We start from the raw sequence: 24,404 nt of genomic DNA, 5'->3' as shown, positions 1-24,404 counted from the left end.
ACCGGTACCTGGTCCAAGAAATGTCTTATTTGCCTTTTGTTCAAAGCACATGGTATTCCTAACACCATATAGTCAGTACAATCTTTACGTTATGAAGCCGATGAAAATCAGCTAATGGTTCTTCTACAAGTTAGTAGATACCACAGCAAAAAACCTAATGTGGACCAAGAGCTGCAATCCTAAGCAAGTTTCAACTGGCTTACTTATGAGTAAACATGCATACACCAGCTGACAACCAAGTGTGATTACAAGACTGGTTCCCTGGATCAGTTGCACATGTGAATGGATTGGGATGCCAGTTTTCCTTCAAACCACTTGCAAAGACTGTAATGTCTTTATTTCTCCTTTTTCAGTTGAGAACTGCAGTCACATAGATTCTTAATCCACCACAGCCTCATTTACAAATTTCATGTATCAGTGTGCCACTCATGGATTTATTTGTGGAGGATACTATTTTGCAGGAACAAGAAAATAGGAGCATAGAAGTTACAATAACTTGTATTCTCATTTGTCAACTTCTGCTTAAAAAACCAACAACTATGAACCTGAACTCATACATTCTCTTTGAGATTTCAGTGGTTTTTCACTTAAAACAACTGAAGTCTTAGATTAGAGTGGCATGTCAGACTTCCCACGGAAATAAATTATCGTAATATCCATGTATTTGTTCTGGGCCTTGAGTTACAATGAGTTTATTGCTCTCCTATCCCCTAATACCATGCCAGCCATGTTTCCTTATGCCCGATCGCACACAAGCAGCCAGCAATGCAAAGTGAGTCCACAAAAACTGTGTATCCTGTGGACACCCACATACACACTGAAGAAGGGAGGGAAGAGAAGGAATTATTTCTCTAGCACATTTTTAAAAATCCAGTGCCTGATGATCATTCTTACCCACCACTGAGAGGCAGTATGGAGTAGCCTAGGGCAACCCAGTCAGTTGGGCAGGGTGGTCCTACTACTCCTACTACTACTACTAATAATAATAATAGTGTTGGCCCATATTCAAAACTCGCCATCTCTTAGCATAGCCTAGTCCACAGGGTTGCTGTGAACAATGAGGGCGCACACACACTGCCCTAAGTGCCATGGAGAAAGAACACAATAAAAATGTAATTAAAATGTTTTAAGAGAAGTGATCGGTAACAAACCTCTGTGAATTTGCTACTTAAAAGAGGGACCATATACAGTTTATAGAATTACACACCAGGGGGAGGGGAGCGCCAGCAATTGTATCTACGGTTGAATCCTCCAATTGACAGAGGAAATTCAGGACTTTTCACTTTTGGGGTTGTATCCAATAAGTTCTACTCAGAGAAGATCCACTGAAACTAATGGACCTTAGTAGGACATTTCTATCAACTTCAATGGGTTTACTCAGAGTAGGACCAGATTCAGAAACAGTTCTATGTTAGATTATTTGTTCTGCTGTAAAAAGACAGCCAATATATGCTGTACCGCCTTATGACATTTCCATGGGCTCCTACCCACAACAGCACCATCAGGATCACTTATGTGTTCCAATACCTTTTAGAACATCCACAGTAAGCTACCAAAACCATTAATAAATAACATACATTTACAATGCCATCTGCTTCGCATAATAACAGTAAAGAGTTTAAATACCCAAACAAGACTTGGGTAAGCAACTTCAAAATAAAGAGTCAGAGCATAAAGAGCAAGGACACAGTTTCTTTAAAAGTAGCAAAAACTATAAGCGTTATTTTTAAAAATAGTGCTGGAGACTGAGCCCTTAAAATAACGAAAAAACAGAAAAGATTATTATGTTCTTTTTTATTATTTTGTTATCTATAAATAAAAGCCTTAATAATGACAAAATGTTTTTATTGCTGTTTACAAACCCAAAGGTCAACATCTTCAAATATTCATTCTTCTCTAAACTCAGCATTACAGTGGTACCTCGGGTTAAGTACTTAATTCGTTCCGGAGGGCCATTCTTAACCTGAAACTGTTCTTAACCTGAACCACCACCTTAGCTAATGGGGCCTCCTGCTGCCGCCGCACCGCCAGAGCACAATTTCTGTTCTCATCCTGAAGCAAAGTTCTTAACCCGAGGTACTATTTCTGGGTTAGCGGAGTCTGTAACCTGAAGCGTATGTAACCCGAGGTACCACTGTATCTCAAAAGTATTAGATAGAGTTAAGAGTTCCAGCTAACTTTTAAAGGTAATGTATGCCACCATTACTCCACATTATAGAGTAAATATCATATGAAATATACAGAACAGGGACCAAGAGGAAGCCTGTTTGCTGACTGTACCTAGAAACAATACAGTGTGCAAGTGGCAGTCAAGACTGACTATAACATTTCCTTCTCAATTTTTAAAGTCATGGTTACACTATATCTACAGAATATTTCAAAAGCAAGTATTATGAGGAAAATCACATGTTCCAGTCCAACATGAAGTATGACGATAAGGACAGGCAGAATAGCCGGGCCCTAAAAAAGAGTGGGTGCCTACCAATTAAAAAGAGAATGCTTACGCCCAGTTTATAAAGGTAACAGAAGGTCTAGCTTAAGGAAGGTTGCTTCCTGCAGCTTTCTCAAGGCAGTTACCTATTCATATAGCCATCTTCCTACATTCCTATTTACACCTACACAACACACATACCATATAACAGGGGAGAAAGACAGCATACTAAAGAGGCAACTCAATCAATATGCTCAAATCTACTTTGAGTTTATAGGAAATGAGGCTGCACAGGTGCTTTTTTCTTTTTTTAAAGGCAAGCATTATATTCACACAGCTTTGTTTGGATGCAATCCCTTCCTCTGCAGTGTTCTCAGTCTAAATACTGCACCACTGAGCTCATTCACAGGAGCCAAAAAGCAGGCTCATCAAGGAGAAATCCCCAACCAGCTTTTGCTACCAAATTGTAAACACAGAGCAAAAAAGCAGATGTCTCTATAATGTCCTTGCCAGAGGTATCGTCCTAACCGGGCAGGAACCTACCCACAACCCTGACTACCAGAGTTCAAGAAATGCTCGATTTGCTTGATTTCATCTTTTCCCTTGAGTAGATTAGGCGGAGAGTCTTTTTTTATGTTTCCTTCTCTATAACCCAAACCCTAATTCTATGGTGTGTCATCTTACAAATAATTTTAACCCCCCTTTCTTTGACATGAGGACACAGGTATTCATTATCCAATTTTTATTGAGGTGACGTTGCAGCCACTCAGCTCAACAGGCGGGGCATCACCTTTACCCTCTATCCCATAACCTAAAGCACCCAATTCATCTCCTGCTGCAGTTCTCTCTCTCTCTCTACCCTCCCCACTTTTTCCTACAGTGACTGTCAGAAAACCAGTACCGCACAGAGAGATTCCCTGACCATTCATGCTGCCATCTTGTACTGAACATAGGCCTTTTCCAGTGCCCTAATTGGCACATCATGCAAACTACCCACCTTATGAAAATTACTCCTCTGTCAAGGGTCATAAACTCAATTCCCACTCTGCACTGGAGCATGCAGCATCACAGTATTTAAATTTGACAACTGCATCCTCCTCTGCACAGAACCACCATATGCTCCCCATGAAGCCACCTCACAATCCCTTTCACTCCTCTTCATCCTCCATCAGTCTCAGACTTTATACTGAAGGAGGAAAGCGTAAGACAAAAACCACTGTCCATTTCTTCCACAACTAGGGAGCCCACTGAACTAATCAGCCAACTGTTTTGCCTAATTCATGTGAAATACAGCACCTCATCCCACCACTTATCATCATGAAGTCTACCCCAGGGCCCATCTGTCACCACTGTCTATTGTCCTAAAAGAAGGTAAAAATTGTATTCCAACAACCACTTCCTTTTTTATCTCACTTTATTCAAAACTCACACCCTCCCTCTCCAGTTCCCCCAAGAACTCACTTCCTGCTCTACTGGCATGTACGCGTGGGTGGAATGGGAAGTGCTGTTCCCGCCCATGTACATCATCTCCCCCTTTAGATCCCCTTCCCCCACCTGATGTGCTGCCCCCACTTCCTACTGGGTTGGGAAGGAGTAGAGATTTACATACCAAAATCCCGGCTGCCATCTGTCATCTCAGAGGCCCTCATTCTATGTCGCATCAAACCCCCTCCCCTCCAGCCCATTATCAACTCTCCCCATACCCCTCAACTCTACCAAGATAAGCTAAGAAACACAAAGCCCTGACAAGGATAAGTCTTTAAGCACTGCATTATAAATATGACTTTCTGCCAGAAGGACCAGGATTCCCCCCTTCACTGTTATCTATGGTAAACAGTGAATCTTTGCCTAACTCTTTGAGCTCTGGAGAGTAAGAACTGATATACTATTTATTACTTTATCCTGCTCTCTCTTACTCCTGCCCCCATCCCAAATTTTGTAATTGCCTGATAGTGGCATATCTTCCCCTCCCCCTTATTTATCCTCTTCCCCAATTGCAGATTTCCTCATCTCTTTCTCTCTCTCTCTCCAGAAATCCTTATTTATTAATTTGAATATCCAATTCCTACTCTGTAAACATACTTCTGAATATCAGGTACTGGGATAGACAATGGGTTGAAGTTATCCAGAAGCATCTGGTGGCTCAGTCTTAAGACAGAAATAGACTAAGTGAACTTCTGGCAATCTTTGTGACTGTACCTTTATTTCAATGTCCTTTTCTTTCTTTACCACCCCCTCTCTTTCTGCTCCATTCCAAGCTGGCCTCCCTACTCTATTTGTGTACTCCTTTCCAGCATATTTCAGTCCCTCCCCCCATGCATTCCTAACAGTCTCTATTCCCTCCCCCCCCCCTTTTCATTCATCCCCATGTCCCTACTGCCTTGCTCTCCACCCCCCACTTCTCCTCTCCTACACTACAATCTTTCATCCCTGACTTATTTCTCTCTTCCCCAATTCCTACTACCCTTCCAGTATCTTCACTTCCTCTGTCATCCTCCATCCATTTTCTCCTCCCCTTCTTACTCAGTGTTTCCCTTTCTTCACTTCCTCTTCTCCACATCCCTCTACTCCCATTGTTATTCAGCCCTTCAGTTTCATTCATTCCATTCCCCAGCTGTATATTTCTATCCCTCTTCCTTCCATCCATTTCTCTTCTTCTCTCATTTCTCCTCCACTGAATTTCACCTTGAGCCCTTCTCCCCCTGCAAAAAAGCTTCCAAATGTCTGGGACAGATGGGGGCAGGGGCAAAAGGAAGGTTAATATTCTTACATCATCATTATCACCACCACCACCTAAACCCATCCAATGCTAATTTGCTAAACAGTCTCAGGCCTATCAGAGGAAAGGCAGAGTAGGAATCTAAGTAAAGAAAGAAATCTACTATCCAAACCCCCTCCAAAGACTCCTGAGAGCTAGATTCATTGGTCAGGGGGGCAAGAGGCCCTCTCTACTACTTTCACTATAAATGTACCAAAGGAAAGGTTAACTATATCAAAGTCCCAATCCTATGCACTTACCCAAGAATAAGCCCATAACATACAGCAGGACTTAGCTCTGAGTAAATGTGCATAGAATTGTGCTTCTAATAATACAGATGAAATTAACCTTCCGGATGAACTACAATTGTTTAGGAAGGCCAAAGGAGCTATTTCTTCCTAAACTCCATCCATCCAGCTGACATTTTACTAGAACTGCAAGCAAACATCCCTTTAAAAAGAACCTTTGAGAGTTAAAACCCCATTTATTTTATGTGGCCTTCTCTTTAACAAGAGAGAGAGAGCTATTTTAAGATGGATACGTTTTCTATGAGTACAGGAACTTTATGATACTGCTTTAAGTAGCCTATATTTTTAAATGATTGTTAATGTTGCTTCTTTATGTTTCTGATGTTCTGTTGAGTTTTCATACTACAGAAAATGCCATAAGTGGAGCTTATGAGTGATGTGGAACCCATGTGGTCCTCTAGAAACTGTTGGATTCCAACTTCCATCAGTCCCAGCCAACATGGCCAGAGTTTAGGGATGACTCTGGGAGCTGAAATTCCACCACATCTGGAAGGGCATAGATTTTCCATCTCTGATCTACAGGAAATGTACCCATGCAATCATTTCCAATCATACAAAAAGTAAATGAGTGAGCCAATAGACATAAAAGGGAAATGCATTTTTTTCTAATACAAAGTATAACTAAATCCTAAGATGGAAATGTAAAAGGATGGATATTAGCCAACCTTCTGCCCTCCAGATGTTGCTGGACTCCACCTCCCAGCAGCCAGCAAGCCTAATAGTCAGGGATCCTGATAGCTGTGGTCTAGCTACAAATTACCCATCTCTTTGTCAGAAATACAGTAAAAGATTGTATGCAGCACTGGTCATACCCATAGCAGAATCATTGAAATTAATGGACATGATTAACTAGCATCCATAAAGAAACAACCAACAGCTGCTTCAGATATCTTGTGAAGACTTGCCAGAGCTTTCCAATGAAACTGGCCTCTGTTTTAGGTGTCTAGTTTTGTTTCTGATTAAATGATGAAATGTAGTGGGGTTTTTAAAGACTGTTATGCCTCTTAAATTATTCTAGGCAATTTCTAAATTCTTCTAAATAACCAAAGCTTAGATCCATTAATCTTGGTGGGTCTACTCTTAAGACTTAGCTGGAATATAGCCCAAATATCTCCACTAACACCACACTCTCCCATATGTGCCCAGTTTCCTCAGGTGCCACAAGTGCTCCCCATAAGAAAGACTGCTTAGGACACTCTCCTCCACCCCAAATCAAGAGTCCTATTCCAACCAACTTCCCACAATCCTCATGTCCCAACCATCCCCCATAATCCACGTGTCATCCCCCCTCTCACACACTTAGATTCAGGTGGATAGCCGTGTTGATCTGTCATAGTCATAATAAATAACAATATGAAAGATGAAAAAATATTTTTTAATAATTCCAGTGGCACCTTAAGGATCAACTAAATATGTTTTCAAGGAATGAGCTTTCGTGTGCAAATTCTGACGAAGTGTGTATTACACACAAAAGCTCATACCTTGAAAGCTTCTATTTAGTTGATCTTTAAGGTGCCACTAGAATTATTAAAAAATATTTTTTCATATTTCATCCTGTTATTTATTATAATACTTACTGGTCATCCCCTACACCCCAGCACACCAACCACATACATGTCCCACTGATTGAATAATCCACTCCCACACAAGCACAGACCATTCCCACACACATCATTCCCACACATACAGACACAATTAACGTGTTACCCCCCCCCACAAACCATTAACATGTCCCACTCACCCCATAATCCACGCGTCATTTCCATACACACAAACAGACCATTCACGTGCCGCAGCTAACCCCATGATTCACGTGTCAATCCCATACACACAAAGATTACCAATTCGCGAGTCGGGGTCCTCTCCGGCCCCGCCCCGCCCCCCAATATCCACGTGTCACCTCCCCCCCCCCAAGCCGAGCCCATCCCCGCAGCGGCCTTCCACCCACCTCCTCTTGTAGTCGTCCCTCTCCCGCTTGACTTTGGCCAGGACGTTGTAGAGGGCGCGGATCTCGGGCGTGATGGTGTCGATCTGGACGCCGACGCCGTCCGGGTGCACCCAGGAGACGCCGGGCCCTTGCAGGGTCTCCAGGCCGCCTCCGCCCGTCCGCCTCACCTGCGTGTAGCTCCAGATGGTGCCGGGCAAGCGGCTGTAGTGCTGCTGCTGCGAGGAGGCGGAGTGGTGCGACGGCGGGTGCGAGTGCGAGTGAGGCAGCTGCGAGGCGGGAGCCGAGGCCGGCGGGAACGAGGAGAATGAAGCCGACGACGGAGGAGGCGGGTGAGGAGGAGGAGGCCCGGCCGCCGCCGCCGCCGCTGCCGCGGACGGCACGTAAGGGGGCATGGAGGGCGGCACGGGGTCCGTCTGCACGGCCTGGTGCCTGGGGAAGCGCTTGTAGTGGAGGCGCCGCTCGCGCTCGCTCAGCTGCTGCGCCTGCAGCTGCTTCTCCAGCAGCCGGTTGCGCCGCTCCAGCTCGTGCACCTTGGCCAGGAAGCAGCGGAAGCGCACGTTGAGCCCCTTCAGGAGGTGGATGTTGGAGCCCAGGTCGTTCCGCAGCGCCGCCGTCACCGGCGGGGCCCCGCCGACGCCGTCGTCCATCTCGCCCCCGACCCCCGACGAGGAGGCCGGCCCCGCCGACGCCGGGAAAGCCCGCGCCGCCATCTCGCCGAACAGCATCGAGTTGAGCATCCTTTTCAGCGGCGTCGCCCTCCCTTTATCCTTCACTGAGGTAAAAAAATATTTCTTTTAAATATCTAGGTCTATTCCTCTTACCACACGGGACGTCGCTTTCCCTGATATTATTTCTAATATGCAAATTTTTTTTAAAAAAAATAGAAGTTATTTCATTCTTATCGTTTGAATTATTCGGCCGTTGGGATCCGGCCGTTGGAGCGGTAACGGCCGCCGCCGCCGTGGAATTCAAACGCCCGAACGTTCGAAACGGCCATCCTCGCAGCTTCCTCCTCGCGCCGAGGTGAAAATGGACTCGATGGCCGGGAGGGGGGAGGGGGGAAGAAGAAGAGGAAGATGCGCCGGCGCCGCTGATGCTGCTGCCGCCTCTGCAGTGCTCGCCGGCTAACTAACCCAAAAGGCGGCCACTGAGCGGCTTGGGGTTGGCTGACGGGGTGGGGACTGCGCGGAAAAGGACCCGCCCACTCCGCAACGCCTCCTTTTTTCCTCTAGTCCCTTTCCTATAGCTTGAGCACGCCCCTTCTGTCTCTTAGCCACGCCCTCTCCTCCCGTTCTCTTTTCTATATGCCTGTCTTGGCCACGCCTCTTATTCTTTTATGCAGCATCCCTCCCTCTCAGCATCGAGCCGCGCCTCAGACTCCGCCCACTCCCTTCCCTCCGCGTTGCGGTCCTCCGGCGTGCTCCTGCTGGCCACGCCCCCCCTCCTTGCGCGGCTTGAGCTCAGGCGTTGCTCCACGTGGGCCACGCCCACGTCGCCGCCGGCGTCGCCCGCTCTAACCACGCCCACGAATCTGTGTGAGTTGAACACGTGCTCCGTGCGGTGGGTTTCTACGTTGAGTTAAAAGAGTCAAGGGGGTCGGGTTCGTCCGGAATTCACATCGTGGCTGCTCAGTGGTGCTGAGGTGCATGAACTCTGAGTATGCTCGGGGACATTTTTTGTTTTAACTGCGCATGGCCCCTTGACTCATTCTTCCCTCCAGTTCAAGGTATGCCAAAATCACATATAGTTAAAACCCATTGGGTTCAATGGCCGGCTGGATTGCCAAGGTCATTTTTCCTGGAACTTTGTCCTCTTTCCTCCCCCTTTTACATTTTTAAATATACATATTTTTACCCTGCGCATAAAGCTGAATGCACACTAGTTAAATGTGCATAAGTTGCAGGCTTACTGTTCAGCTACACTCAGTGTGGGGAACCTGGGGTCTTCCACGTGGTGCTGAACGGCAACTTCCATCATCCCTAGCCATTCGTCATGTGGCTGGTGGGTGTTGTAGACTACCAGCATTCCCCATGCTGATCTACACCAGCACACTATATCAGGAGCTAGTGTGACCTTGAAGCTGGGTAAAGTTCTCTCTTTTAATGCAGCAGACTGCTAAGAGAGGTCATGCTGCGAAAGTGGCTTGCAGTCTCAGAATGCTTTGCAGTGTTGGAGGGGGCACTGGGGAGGAGAGGTGGAGCTCTCTTGGGTCACAAGCTGTTCTAGCTGTACCCTGGAATAATAATAATAATTTTTTATTTATATCCCGCCCTCCCCAGCCGGAGCCGGGCTCAGAGCAGCTAACAACAATAAATTTTTGAACTGGAAAAGAACTAAGAGCCTGCTGGATCAGGCCATTGACCCATCTAGTCCAGCATCCTGTTCTCACATTGGCCAACTAGATGCCTTTGGGAAGCCTGCAATCAGGATATGAGCACAACAGCCCACCCGTGATTCCCAGCAACTGATATTTAGAGACATGATGCCTCTTTGGGGCAGCTCTTGTGCTTTAGATGTTAACACTGATACTGGTTAGCTGAGTACTCTCTGAGTCAAATACAGCCACCAGGTACGCATTGGGGCATGCTAGATGTTGTGAGAAGCCCCTGTTTTTTTTGCATACCCAAGCAGGCAGCAAATCAAGGGTGCTGTTTTCCATTTTATCCCAAGCCCCTGCAAGTCACCAAACACGACCAGGTGACTGTGGGCAGGCTGCGCTTGAAGGCCTGGACTACAGTAAAAAAATAAGAAGTCTGCTTTCATCAGAGTGGAGGTTCACCACCCAGCCTCCAGGCTGTTCGTCACCACATTTGTTGCCCCCCTCTCCTCTCTCCCTCCAGCTGCACAGAAGGAGCATTGTGTTCAAATGGAGAGGCTGCCTTTCTTTGCTGGCTTCACCAAAGCCTCCCGCAGCCGCCACTGCTGACGTACTAGGGAGCTGGACAACTTGGGCATTGTGAAGTTCACACGGGACATTAAGAAGGGGGGGCTCTGAAGAAGGCACTTGTTTTGCTTCTGCTTAAAAGCACATCAAAGCTTGTATGGTTCACTGCAGAGGCACTGGCAGAGTTTATCTGACCATTAACAGGCTTTAATTCTAATTAAAATCCAAACGGTTCATTTTTCCTGCTGCAAACACACTAGTATGTTTCCTCACCAACGTTATTTGGTTACAGCTCCTGTCATAATAGCCTCATTTGCCTCAATTTCTATGGAGTTAATAAATGCCAATACAACTCATAAACAAATAGTTTTGGAAAACACCACTGCAATCCTCAATTCTTAGGGAAGAGGCCATCCCAGCAGCATGAACTTGTCAATCAACCCTTTGCTTCTCATCTAGGCACTGTAACAGCCCCAGCACCATCTGCAGCCGTTGGTTGAGTGTCTCTGATGCCATGGAATGCTCAGAAATGCCCATTTGGGGAAGGTGCAACCAATGGCAAGCAGTGTACAGAAGTAAGAAAAGTGGAAGATCAGTTTGAGCAAAAGAAAAGAAAAATGAAGCAGGATCTTGTTTCAGGAAGTTTTCTATGCTATGGAAAGGCAAAAGAGCTCGGGGAAGTGGCAGGAGCTATCGGCCAGGAAGCCAAGAGAAATTGAAGCACAGTTGACTTTCATGCTAGGCCCCATTTCCACATTCCTTTCAGGGCTCGCCATCTCACACTACGAAGTCTGTGATCTTCCAATTGAACTTGGGGCCTTATTTTGGTCATCTGGTTTGAAGAAGCAAAGCATGAATTGTCTGGGAGGCATTTGGGGTTTGGCTACTTTAAGGCGTAGCACTTTCTTTCAGGTGGAGAGGCAGTGTGTGCCTTGTGCGTTCTCAGCATACCTCAGGCAAGGAAGCTTCCATCATTGTTGTTCTGTCTGCTTGCTGAAATAATTGCACTGGGTGGGTGTGTTAATCCAGATGAGAGAAAGAGGTATTACATAGAGGCGTATGTTCTTCCTGTATGGAGAAATTAGGGTGCCCTGTTTGCTTTAGCAATGCTGTGTTTTGTAGTTTGACAATAGGCTGGGGGCCAGGGTTGGGGCAGTATCCTTCTTGTGCACTGAACTGCTGGCAGTTAAATGATTTAACATGTGACCTTCTATCCTAGAGTTGTCTTTAGAGAACTTCTGGAAAGTGTTAAAGAATTAAAAGTTCTTGGGAAACCCAAAGCACCTGCCCAGAGAACAGGCCACCGATTGCATCTCTGCATGATGCCTCAATCCAGTCAGCCACTGTAGAAGGAGGTAGCTTTGACCACATATCTGTGTTGGATGCAATTGTTTTATCCATCAAACACCCAGACAGGCTAGAGTCATCTGCCCTCAAAGGAGGCTGCCTGCTACATCTCAGCATGAGGAAAGTTAATCCCAGACAAGGACAAGAGAAGCAAATGCATAGGCTGCCAAAATCCTGGAACTGCAAACAGGTTTTGGAGGCTGAGGCCTGGCTTTTTTGTCTCCATCTCCCATCTATGAGTCCTTTTTATGTGTAAAAGTACAGAATCCAAATGGATCAAGATTGCCTCAGCCAAGCTCTCAGTTGGCAGGTTCAATTCAAAAGGATGACACAGAGTAGGAGACAATAGAGACCTTTCATCTGGTTAGCATTTTAAGCCACTGCCTAATTGCATTATGGTCTCATTTCATCCCCTGACGAAGTGATTGAATTTCAATTAATAACTCTCGGAAACAGTTCCTTCCACTGAAGTCCGAGTGACTTTGGAGAAACAAAAAGCTTTGTCTTGCGAAAGGATCCATCCGGTCGTAGATCAGATGTGCTGTTGTTGATCTTATAGAGGTTAGAAGGGACTCTTTCAGTCTTTGACTTCTATGGAGTTGCTGCCTCATGGACTGCCCCCATAATTACTCAGGATGTCCCTAAAGCAAATCCATTATACTTTTGTGGCTGAGAACTGCTGATTCTCACCAATCACAGATAGTAATAATGATGTCCCCCACTGTTATCTTTTCCTTCCTGGTTTTCAAGGACTAAGTAACCCTCAAGTTCAAGCAGTAAACTCTCTAATTAAGAAACAAAACAGGCTGATTCCATTCACTGTGCCCACAAAGACTTGGTAAAATACCAAGAGACTGACTTCCAAACTCCCAACTGTAGGAGGTATAATCTTTAACATATAATTGATGGGTGTTAATTGCTGCTGGGGTGGCCAGTGCAATAAGTATGTTTCAGAAACACATTTGGTAAGTGTACCAAGGTATGGTAATTAGCAGTGAAAGGTAAGAGTGGAATCTCTGCATTGAGAGGCAGGACACTTCCAGTGACCTAATACTATGTGTGAGTTTTCCTGGGGTACTAGAGAGTGCTGTGCTCAAGGGATTTGTGTGGTCCCTCCCATCGTGGCAATTTTTGCATCTAACTGTACTGTAAAATTTGATGTAAGCTGCAGAGATGTAGCCTGACGACAGTCACGGGTGAGGTCCATTGTGCGAGTACCTAGTTCCAGCTGAATGCCACACATGCTAACACCTCACAAATGACATTTACTGAGCCCGTTAGAGGGTGGAGAGGTCTGTCATGCCTGCACACTGGAACATCCATGCATCCAACAACATTTCTGTTGCACTCAAATTATTTGTGTTGGATTTTAATTGTCGTGAAATCAGTTCAGATTGCATAGGAATATCAATAATATGGGAACACTCTTCCGCGAGAAGCAGAGTCAGGGCGTGGGAAATCAGGTTCCAGAACGAGAGGATAATGGATTCATTTCAGCCATTAATTCCAGGCTACACCTCTTGTGTCTAATTTGTCAAAAGCAAACGGTTCAGGGGTTCCTAACGATCCGGGCCCAGCAGCTCCTGTGACCTTACTTGGAGAAAAACATGTGTGGCAAAGCAGAAAGGAATGCAATGCCCAGACAGGAGCGGTCCAGCATGGGCAATGGACAAGAACTTGCATGTTCTGAGGAAGAGCACCAATATGACTTCATCAGTTGTGGTGACTCAGAGCCCACAGCCTCAAAAGCAGTGACTTTATAACGTCAACTCTAAAAGGCGGCGCCTCTTGTGTTCTTCTCAGAGCCTTTTTTCAACCTGTCAAGATGGGAAGAAGGAAAGGTGGATGAGTCACACAGGTGATCCAGCCTCACCATATAAGGGATAGGGCTTTGGTATTTCCTGGAAGCATCGCCCATAATTCTGGACCAAGAACAAGAGAATTTGCTGGTGGGACTGTACCTGGCTCTTTCGCAGAGGCAGAGATAACAAAAGAGCAAATGACATCACCGGCAGCTTGACTCACGGATAATCTGGCTACCAACACAACAAACAATATGTGAGCAAGCTGTACAGGATTTGGCCAGGACTTGCAGAGATAAGATTTAAGACTCTAGAGAAAGCAAATGCTGAGAGTGATAACCAGGAATGCAATGCTGAGAGCTGGTTTATTGGCTAATGGTTTTTAAAATCTTTTCAGCAACTAAAAAAGTCCACCTGATTAACTGGCCTCAGATCGCTTGCATGAAGAACAGTTAAAGCTACTACAGATGGCAAAACGTAATCTTGGAAAGGCTTCTACTTCTCTCATAAGCACACGGGCGTAGCCAGGATTTTTGTTAAGAGGGGGCAGACCTTTTGTGGGGGGGGGGCAGAACCTTAGTTTGCTATGGATTTTTATTCATTGGGGGGCAGCTGCCCCTTCCTGCCCCCTTGGCTACGCCCATGCATAGGCAGTAGAGCAGGAGTTGGGAACCTATGCCCCTGTGAATGCAGTTAAGCTTCCCCATGAGCTCCAACTGGTCAGGGATGATGGGAGTTGTAGTCCAGTAGCATCTGGAGGGCCAAAGATGTGCTTTATTTCTATTCTTTAATTGTTCAAAACAGTTATTACCTACTATAGAAGGTTGGTTATTGAAATTAATGAATTTGGCTGAGATGGCACAGCTGACGTGTTTAATTAGAGAAAAATCCCTGTTGACATTTATTTTTTATTGGAAACCCCTTATGGAAAGGGAAATGAGCTTGTGATATCTTGGTTTGAAGACTGAAAAGGGTTGGTTTACGGAAAGTAGAAGAGTTGAATGCTATTATGGAGCAAGCGGTTTGCATAAGTCTATAAAGCTATGGTGAATTAGAAGTATTTTCTTTTTCCTTATTTTCTTTCATTTAGTTTTTATGTTTCAAATGCTTGGTATTTGATGTTAACTTTTCTATATTGCTTTTTCTTTGGGTTTATTTTCAAGCTTTAATAAAGACAGCTTTCCCCCAAAAAAGGAAATGGAAACAATACCCAACTCCCCCAGTTTAAAAGGCCATAGATTGTTTCATTAGCCAAAAGGGGAAGGTGAATGTTTTTTGCCTCATTCATTTATTAGACTGGTGCCTAAATGATGGAATTGGAGTCCAACAGCTCCTAGAGGGCACCAGTATTTTACCCCTAGTGTAGACAATACTAAGCTAGATGAAGCAAGGTATGACATGGTCAAAGGCACCTCCCTATATGCCTATGTCTTGAAGGGGAGAGCCATAGCTCAGTGGTAGAGCATCTGCCTTGCATTCAGAAGGTCCCAGGTTCAATCCCTGGCAGCACCTCCAGTTAGGACTGGGACAGATCACCACTGCCACTCAACACAGACAATACTGAGCTAGGTGCGCCAATGCATCTAAATATCAAGCAGTTTCCATTGCTCATTTTAGGTGGACGGCTGTGGTTGTATGGCAGAGTTGGATGGACGAAGGGGCTGACTCTGCAAGCGATACCCAATCTGCCAGCCGGAGCTAGCAACTTGACCCAAGGCTCTCCAGAAAGCTTCTGGGTCACCTTGGTTCTCTTACATTTCAACTAGGTCTTTATTACATTTGTTTCCTATCCTATCCTTGGAACCCAAGATGATGTACGTGTGGTTCACAGGCAGGCGCCCATCCAAGCACTTACCAGACTCCAGACCTCCAGAGTTTTAGCCAGGCAGTGTATAGGGATCTTCAAGATTCCCGGTGCCTAAGTGGTGGGTCACAACCCACTACCAGGTAGCGACCTGATCTAAGCTGGGACACAACAGCAGCAGTACCATACAAATAAATGGTAAAAGAACTAGACGACTCTTCTAGATCCTTAGAAGTAAAGGTAAAGGGACCCCTGACCATTAGGTCCAGTTGTGACCAACTCTGGGGTTGCGGTGCTCATTTCGCTTTATTGGCCAAGGGAGCCAGCGTACAGCTTCCGGGTCATGACTAAGCCGCTTCTGGCGAACCAGAGCAGCACACGGAAATGCCGTTTACCTTCCTGCCGGAGCGGTACCTGTTTATCTACTTGCACTTTGACGTGCTTTCAAACTGCTAGGTTGGCAGGAGCAGGGACCTAGCAACGGGAGCTCACCCCGTCACGGGGATTCGAACCGCCGACCTTAGAAGACTGTGCTCTAATTAGGAATGGGTGAGACATGCTTGGATGCTTCCTCTGAAATTCATAAATCAACAACTAGATGGGTGGTGGCAGAAGGTGTTATCCCTTACGCCACAGCTATACAGATATGTCAGAACAGGTACAGACTGAGACAAGGACAGCAGCCATTTCCTCACTAACTTTACTGGACAGGTTGATGGACAGCTTGATGTCTAAGGCAAACCTCGCCCACTCATCATCATCTGAAAAAATTGCTCTATGTCAGGCCAGAGGGAGACACCATGATCCAGAATAACCCAAAGCAAACGTGTTTTTTAAAACAGGCGCTGCATCAGCAAAAGTTGAGTCAGCTAAATTCTGGGGTGTCTCCTTCATAACAGCATTTCCTAAGATCTCAAGTGTGCTTTTAGGGCGATGGCCAAGGGTGGAGTAAGAAATGCCATCCCACACCCAGCACCCCATTTCTTCCCATTCTCATTCCACAGGAAGAGTCATGATTAAGATAGGGATCTTCTTCATTGCACCACTGCAGTCTTCCCCAACCTGGTGACCTCCAGATGTTTTGGACCAAAAATTCAGTTGTGCTGGCTGGGGGCTGATGGGAGTTGTGGGTCTAAAACATCTGGAGAAGGGAAGGCTGTCCTCATCGTGCCTGATAGCCCTACAGCTCAAACCTATCTGAAGAAATTTGAAGTACTGTCACACCACACCCCCATCCTGTTGAGTAGACAGAGGGAGAAGCCTGCGAGGAAGAGGTGTCAGAAGCTGAAGAGGCAACAGAGTTTAGTGAGCAGGTAGAGTCTGTGGCACAGAAAAGTCCAGAAGCAGAAGAAGAGGCAGAAGCAGGAGAGGAGGGAGGCCAAGGGGCAGAGATGAGCCCAACTGGTGAAGAAGCCAGGCATTCCTCAATGCCCTGCTGCAAGAAGCTCCCCTCCCCGCTGGTCTCCCAGAACCAGGAGAGGTATGAAGAGGGATGTGGAGAGGCAGGAGCATGGTGGAATCTCAGATTGCTTGGGAATGACCCAGGAGAGGAGGAGATTTAGGCGGCTGTAGGAAGCCTTCACAACTGCGTCACAGGGTTAAGACCTACCAAGAAGAGTTGTTGTGTCCATTAAACCTGGCACTCCTGAGCTGACTCTGTTTCTTCTAATAAAGAGTTACTGTATTTTTCGCTCTATAGGACGCACCGGACCACAAGACGCACCTAGTTTTTAGAGGGGGAAATCAAGAAAAAAAATAATATTGCGCACAGCCTGTCCGCTTCTCCCAGAGCTTCTCAGGGCTGCGGGGGAAGCCCGGGTTTCCCCCCCCCCTCCCAGCCCCAAAGAGCAAAGAGGCCAAGACAGCGAGCGGGATCCATCCCGCTGGCTGTCTTGGCTTCTGCCATAGCCGCACAACCTCTCCAGCCGGGAGCTAAACCTCTTCCGCTCGCTGCCTTGGCTTCCTCTTTAGCCTTGCGCAATTCCCTGACCTCCCGCAAAAGCCCACAGGAGCTGCACACCCTTTAAGAATCGCGCGGCTCCTGCGGGCTTTTCTACGAGGAGGGAGAAGGGACTGACTGGCCAAGTCACTCCCTTCTCCCTCCTGGGGAAAAGTCTGCAAGAGCTATGGAGCGAAAAATACAGTAACTTCACTTATTCTGTGTGATCTACTCCTGACACAAGCTATGATGGCTGTGCTTTGCCTCCATGGTCAGAGGCAAGAATGCTTCTGAATACCAGTTGCTGGAAGCCACAGGAGGAGAGAGGGCTTCTGTGCTTGAATCTTGCTTGCTGGTTTTCCTTTGGGGCTTCTGGATGGGCCCTGTAAGAAGAGGATGCTGGACTAGATGGGCCATTGACCTCATGCAGCAGGCTGTCCTTATTTTCTTAAGTTTGGAGCAGGTGTAGAAACCTGAATTTGGTGTGAGCTGTTGTAGCCTAGCAGCCGAGAACCTGAGCCGCAAACCAGCCAATACCCAGTTCAAACCACCCCTTATCAAGTGGACATCAGGGAAACCATGCTGTCATTGCCTCAGCAATGGAGTGGTAATATTTCCCTATGTTAAAGGCTCACTGTAAGGATTAAAACAATATATGTTAAGCTGCAAGAATGCAGATGCCCCATATGTTAAGCTGCAAGAATGCAGATGCCAATTCTCCAGGTCCTTGGCCTCATTTAGCCAGAGCGGTCAGGCTTGCACATCAGAGAGAGGTATGTTCATGCTAGGAGAAACCTCAAGGTATGCAGACATACAAAGCAAACTTTTTGAGGCAGCGGGGAGCCAAGGGGCACCTCTCTTCCCAAAAGAGTCCAATGAAGATGGATGGTTGGAGGGGAGAGAATTGTGAGGGTGAAATGGCACCTCCTCAGGATTTCAGTCTTTCCCTTTGTGGACAGAGAACAGGCATTCTGCATCGGAGCTACAGCCCTTCCCTTGCATCCATCTAGCTCAGTATTGTGTATGCCAACTCACAGCAGCACACCAAGGTTAAAGACAGGGTTGTCTTCCAGCCCTACGTGGAGACAACGCTTGAGACCAAACCTAGGACTTTCTGTGTGCAAAACAGGTGCTCTACTACTGAGCTATGGCCCATGCCCTAAAAATAAAGTAAGATCCTAGTCCTCATGGTTCTCAGTAAATGGATTATTTAACCAAAAGCATGGGAAGCTGCCTTATACGGAGCCAGGCCATAGGGTCAATCTAGCTCAGCCCTGTCCACATGGACCAGCTGCAGATTTGCGGGATTATAGGCAGGGTGATGCCACTGAGGGTTGAACTTGGGAACATCTGCATGCAAAGCAGGGGCTGTAGCTGGGCTCCCCTCTGAAGCCCCTGTGCTTCTGTCTCTGTTTTGTTGCAAAGCAAGTTTGGAAAAGGCAGTGGGCAGTGGGTGGGGAGGGCAATTTCTAGCTGCCCAACTGTGCTGTCTGGTTAACCAAAACAAAAGCACAAATGCCCATTGAACAAGTTAGTACAATTTTCCCACATGTGTCTGTGGTTCATCCTATTAAACAGGAGCACCCTATTAGGCCTCCTTCAGCATGTTTTTTGTCAGAGGCGTGTTGCAACCTCACCTGCCCCAATAAGGCTGAGATCTTAATTACTTTTTTTTTTTTTTTTTGCAGGCATCAAAAGACATCTTTGGAAGCAACCCCATCCCTTTGATATGCCCAGATGCAAATAAAGGGAAGCAAAAGAACTGGGGAAAACAGCTGACACAAGTCCAGAGATTTTGCTGTAGTAATCCAGAAAAAGACACTGCCCCACCCTAGGCTTGGGGTGGATTAACTAACAGATGTGGGGCTGAATCCAATCCTGGAAGGCCACAGAGGAAAACAGATTCTCCTGGAACATTAAAATGCCTAGGTAAGCACAGCCAGGTTTATATATGGTTTGTCCATTTGAGGCCACCACCCACATTATTTTGTCCGGCTCCCAGTTGTTTCAACAGGTCTTGTACTAGAATATTTGGATGGCCCTCTTCAGGGATTTTTTAGCTGTGGTTCCTTCATTGCACAGCATTGGACTAGATCATCTTTAATGCCCCTTTCAACTCTACAATTCTATGATTCTATTTTCCAATAAACCGTGCCCCTAAATTTTCCCAATCTAAAGTACTAATTCAGTTCTGCTAACTATTCCAACTAGAGCCTGAGACCCGTCTGGTCTTAAAGCTGATCTCCCAAAAGTTTTGCATCTGTTCTGACTCAGTTTTATTTTGCGGTTTCCAAAGCTGAATTGTCAAGTTCAGGCAAATTGCACAGGAGCTGAGCTACCTAGATAAAAGTGGGGTGGGATGAGAGCCATAGCTCAGAGCACATGCTTGGCACATCCAGGCAGCATCTCCAAGTAGAACTGGAAGAGACCCCTGCCTGAGACCCTGGAGAGCTGCTGCCAGTCAAAGCAGACAGTACTGAACAAGATGGACTAATGTTCCAGTATAAGGCAGCTTCCTATGTTCCAGACACTGCCAAGACACTGAAGAATTGTATCAAACCAGAGCAGCAACATAGCTCACCTCTAAGGACTCACAAACAGACCTCCCAGGTAAGCTGTCAAGTCAAGTTATCATCTGTTATACTGCCCAGGAGCTGAGCTGGCTCAATCAAAGCTTGTTGGAGCAGCAACTCATTTGCAAAGGTCACCGAGGGAACCATGCTGGATCTCACCGGCTACACGGCTCCTGACTACAATCCTATCTGCCTACACACCTTAGATGTGAGCAATGCGGCTTCTCTGGTGTCTGTTCAGCTCCTCATTATCTCTTTTGCTAGCAAAGCTCGGCAGATCAACAAGCACAGATCAAAACATCCCACCAGACTAGAAGGGCAACAACATGAACCATCGAGAATACTTCACGGATTTAGAACTGCAGTCTGAATCGGAGAACAAGATTTGTAAAAAATAAAACACTGTCTAGTGTTACTGAGTCCTCACTGAGACTTTGAAAGCCAAGAGTGGAACCTCAGAGTGAAATTGGCACATTGTGTGTTGTGGAGCTCCCATTCACTCTCAACAGCGCTTCTTGTTGTGGGTTGTGTGCCCCTAAAAAATCTCCATGTTCAGGGGTTTCAAAAACTGGTTTCAGCCAGAAATCTCCACTGTCTCCTTTGTGTTTAGGAACATTAGAAGAGACGGCTGAATCAGGCCAATGGCCCATCTAGCCCCACATCCTGTTCTCACTGTGGCCAACCAGATGCCTGTGGGAAACCACAGCACTCTCCCCTTCTAACTGTGGAGGCAGAGCAGAGCCATCAAAAGGCCTCTCCTCCATGAATTTGTCCATTCCTTTCTTAGAGCCATCCAAGTTGGTGACCCATCAGCAGGTCAGCTGTCTGCTTCATGAAGTCATCCTTTCTTTTCTCTGTCCCAACATGCAACTTTGTTGGCTGTCCATGAATTCTAGTGTTAGGAGAGAGGGAGGAGAACTTTTGAGAACAGCTTCTGCCAAACTGGTTCTTGCCTTGCCAGATGTTGGACTATGACGCCCATCAGCCCCAGCATCATGGACTGGCGGGAGTTGTGGTCTGAAACATCTGGAGGGCACTGGGTTTGCAAAGCCTGTGTCAGAAGGAAGAGGATATTGATTTGTAGCAAGCTTTACTCAACTACTTCAGGTAGGAATCTGGGCCTGGAGGGGAGAAGCAGACTTAAATTCCTTAAGAAGCTAATGGAGGGCAAAATGGGCTCTTGCATAACCATTCTTTCATCTCCCACACCCTTTGGGATAGTAGGAGAACATAGAAAGCCACATGGAAATCCTCAGATAAATCATTCCGCAATCCTCCACCACACCCACCCCTTGGGGCTTCCTAAGAGGGGAGGGGAGGGTTCCACGTTATTAGGCACGAGAGTTGTATAGACTATGTAACACATTTGTATGTGTGTGCGTTTCCAGTCGCTGTTGGTTTAGCAGAATTTCTGCAGAAATCAGAGCTGCGCCAGGAGATGGGAGGACGAGGTGGTCCAGAGAGGAACAACTATGAAGAACCTCTTTAGAAGAAGAAGAAAAAGCACACCAGATGACAGTTCAGTGGTGTGCGGACAGTGGACTAAGGGGACTAGGCTTCTGCCTGGCACCTCCTTCCCAAAGCCTGGGAAGCTTCTGCCTGGCTTAGGGAGGGAGGTGCAATGCTCACACGTGCGACATCGGGACATGTGTGGCATCCCCCCTCCCCAATCACCCTCGCAAGTTTGCGCCTCAGGCCCTAACTGTTCCCCTGTGAAAAATTTCACCGCACACCACTGTTACAGTTCCGGGCATGCACCTGGGAACTTGCACAAACAGAGGCTCCAAACAGATAAAAGGCCATCTTGTTAATTTTTTATAGGAGTGAGCTAATAAGAAATCTTAGGGACGACTACAAGGTTTCAGAATGAGAGAGAGAAGCTCCACCACCTCCATTGGCTGGTTTTCAGAACCTGCGAGCAGTGCCTCACCCAGAACAGAACTGATGTGACTCTCTGCAGCTCAAACTTCAAGAAGAGATGTGCTGTCAGAATCATGTCCACAGAAGCGCAGAAAATGGAGGCAACACAATTGCAACAGCAGCATGGAGGACAGGCCTTGACCGCTATTGGGGAAAAAATACTTAGGGGTCAAGTTAATGAGCAGCCCAGCTTGTGTAACTCTGCAATTCCAGGGTAGTGCAGAAAGTTCACAGAAAGGGGTGTTGTACACAGAATTCAGCTTCCAAAAACTTTTTAAACTCAAAGATTCTGGTCTGGGCAACACAGCTGTGAAAATCGGCTTGAAAGCATGTGAGCCATTGTTGTTGAAACCTCAGAAGCCGGAGATTGCAGCCCCATAAGATGTCCGTAGTTAGGGTTGCTAGCAAAGTCAGTTGAATAATGCGAATGGGAGTCCAGAGAGAGAGAAGATCCTGGTCAGACTTTACTGAGGAAACAGAACACAAACAGTTTATAATTTGAGGGGAAAGGAGCAGAGAGGAACAGAAAGGCAGACAGCAAGAATGACCTTGGCCCAATATTTCAGCCTGATGTACATCAGTTCACAGGGGACTAGTCTCTTCCCTCCCTCTTTCTCAGTTCAGCCAAGGGCAGATGTCATTATAGCAACTGGGTGTTGAAGCCTCACTTCAAGGCTGTCTCCATGGCGCCTTCCGCAAAAAGCTTAATGAGCTGGAGCAAAACCCGGTTTCCCAGCCGTTGGCCGCTTGCACCTCAGAAGGATCACTCCCAGGCACAGCTGCGATGATGATACAAGAAAACTGACGCAGAACTTTGCTGCATCGACGGAAAGCATCCCTCTTAGGAGTTTAGCACCAAGCCCTTCCACCACCACCACCACCTCCTCGCCCACGACACACCTTTCCTGACCACAAGCACTTGTAGATGCAAAAAATTTCATACACTCCTGAAGAGAGATCCAGACAACACCTCTGTGTTGGCTTTTGCTGCAGGAGGTGGAAGGTTTGCCCATCTCACTCCTGTGCCCTGCTTCTCTTACAGCAGGCCGCATATGAAATAAAACGCAAAGTGTACGTAGATTCATCAAGCGGTTCCATGTGAATACGTGTGACTTCAACATTCGTCTTAATAAATCCCCCATGTTAATTAGCTGACCGATGCCAGGGCTGAGGGAAGGGGTGTCTTGTCTTCTGGTCAGCTCAGGACTTCCATACACACTGCCCAGGCTTGCACCTTGAGGAGGTCACTGGTGCTGCTAACGCAGTGGTTTGACTTCACCCCCAGAGGCGCACTCCATTGCCTCTTGACACAGACGGATGGCAACAACAGCAGCTTTGGTGGGATAAGCAGATATAATCAATGCTTTTTTAAACCATATTTTTCTGTGTATAAGACTAGGTTTTTTCCCTAAAAAATAATGTCCAGAAGTTGGGGGTGTCTTATACATGGGGGCCATTTCCCCCCATTTTCTTAAATTGGAGTCCCCTAAAATAGGGGGGCGTCTTACCCATGGGGGCGTCTTATAGACGGAAAAATACGGTACCCTTACATCACAGTTCCATCGCAGAGGATGGCTAATGTGTGTGTGTGCTGAGTGAGAGAGCTCTTCTCCCAACATCAGGCCGGGGACAGATTTACCATGTGCCCACTAGGAAACAGAATGACTCCAGACAGCATTCAGAGACACCTGAAATGTGATGTTCAGAAACAACAACAGCCAGAATTTATTCATTTATATACTCCACTTTTCCTCCAAGAAGCTCAAGGTGGCATACATAGTTCTCCCCACTCCCCATTTTATCCTCACAATAACCCTGTGAGGTAGGGTAGACTGAGAGAGACTGGCCCAAGGTCACCCAGTAAACTACATCATGGCTGATGGGGATTTGAACCCTGGTCTCTCTCAGGTCCTAGTCCAACACGCTAACTGCTGCACCACACTGGCTCTCACTACATAACAATGTAGATTGCATCTCCTAGCGTATTCCTGCTATGAAGTCTGAAGATTTCCTCCAAGCAATTGTCATTGGGAGCAGCATTCAGCTGCCCAGCCTCGCTGGGGGAAAAAATGTGGCCTGGCATCCAACCTGTCAATGGGGCACTGCTAAATGATAGCATGAAGGTCTTCAACAAACACTGCCTCGTAGTGGGGCAGGATCTGTGGCCATTTGTTGTTTAGTCGTTTAGTCGTGTCCGACTCTTCGTGACCCCCTGGACCAGAGCACGCCAGGCACTCCTGTCTTCTACTGCCTCCCGCAGTTTGTTCAAACTCATGCTAGTAGCTTTGAGAACACTGTCCAACCATCTCGTCCTCTGTCGTCCACTTCTCCTTGTGCCCTCAATCTTTCCCAACATCAGGGTCTTTTCCAGGGAGTCTTCTCTTCTCATGAAGTGGCCAGAGTATTGGAGCCTCAACTTCACGATCTGTCCTTCCAGTGAGCACTCAGGGCTGATTTCCTTAAGAATGGAGAGGTTTGATCTTCTTGCAGTCCATGGGACTCTCAAGAGTCTCCTCCAGACCATAATTCAAAAGCATCAATTCTTTGGCGATCAGCCTTCTTGTTGGTCCAGCTCTCACTTCCATACACCACTACTGGGAAAACCATAGCTTTAACTATACGGACCTTGGTCGGCAAGGTGATATCTCAGCTTTTTAAGATGCTGTCTAGGTTTGTCATTGCTTTTCTCC

The 24,404-nt window shown here is 46.6% G+C and overlaps 1 protein-coding gene and 2 long non-coding RNA genes across 5 annotated transcripts in view; 2 read left to right on the top strand and 1 right to left on the bottom strand.

Annotated features, from left to right (window-relative positions):
• The window catches only part of IFFO2 (intermediate filament family orphan 2), a 46,623-nt gene extending 37,802 nt beyond the window's left edge, over nucleotides 1-8,821 (bottom strand). The window contains exon 1 of one of the 2 annotated variants that reach the window (XM_081871071.1): nucleotides 7,446-8,821. In XM_081871071.1, the coding sequence (XP_081727197.1) occupies nucleotides 7,446-8,182 (737 nt within the window). In that variant the 5' untranslated portion in view covers nucleotides 8,183-8,821. The remainder of the gene's footprint in view (nucleotides 1-7,445) is intronic. The other variant, XM_081871072.1, reaches the window with a different exon arrangement.
• LOC309347039 overlaps nucleotides 8,084-24,404 on the top strand; it is a 123,249-nt gene continuing 106,928 nt past the window's right edge. The window contains exons 1-3 of one of the 2 annotated variants that reach the window (XR_014158776.1): nucleotides 8,084-8,222; nucleotides 18,910-19,150; nucleotides 20,059-20,205. This is a non-coding gene — a long non-coding RNA (uncharacterized lncRNA). Of the gene's footprint in view, nucleotides 8,223-18,909; nucleotides 19,151-20,058; nucleotides 20,210-24,404 lie in introns of those variants that run through there. The other variant, XR_014158777.1, reaches the window with a different exon arrangement.
• On the top strand, nucleotides 20,540-22,796 carry LOC309347123. Its single transcript, XR_014158872.1, has 2 exons — nucleotides 20,540-20,901; nucleotides 21,616-22,796. It is a non-coding gene; the product is annotated as an uncharacterized lncRNA (long non-coding RNA).

Source organism: Podarcis erhardii (assembly GCF_964252035.2).
Source record: "Podarcis erhardii genome assembly, chromosome: 7".
Classification (NCBI taxonomy): domain Eukaryota; kingdom Metazoa; phylum Chordata; class Lepidosauria; order Squamata; family Lacertidae; genus Podarcis; species Podarcis erhardii.
The sequence above is the reverse complement of the archived record's forward strand: the minus strand, read 5'-3'. Positions and strand labels throughout refer to the sequence as shown.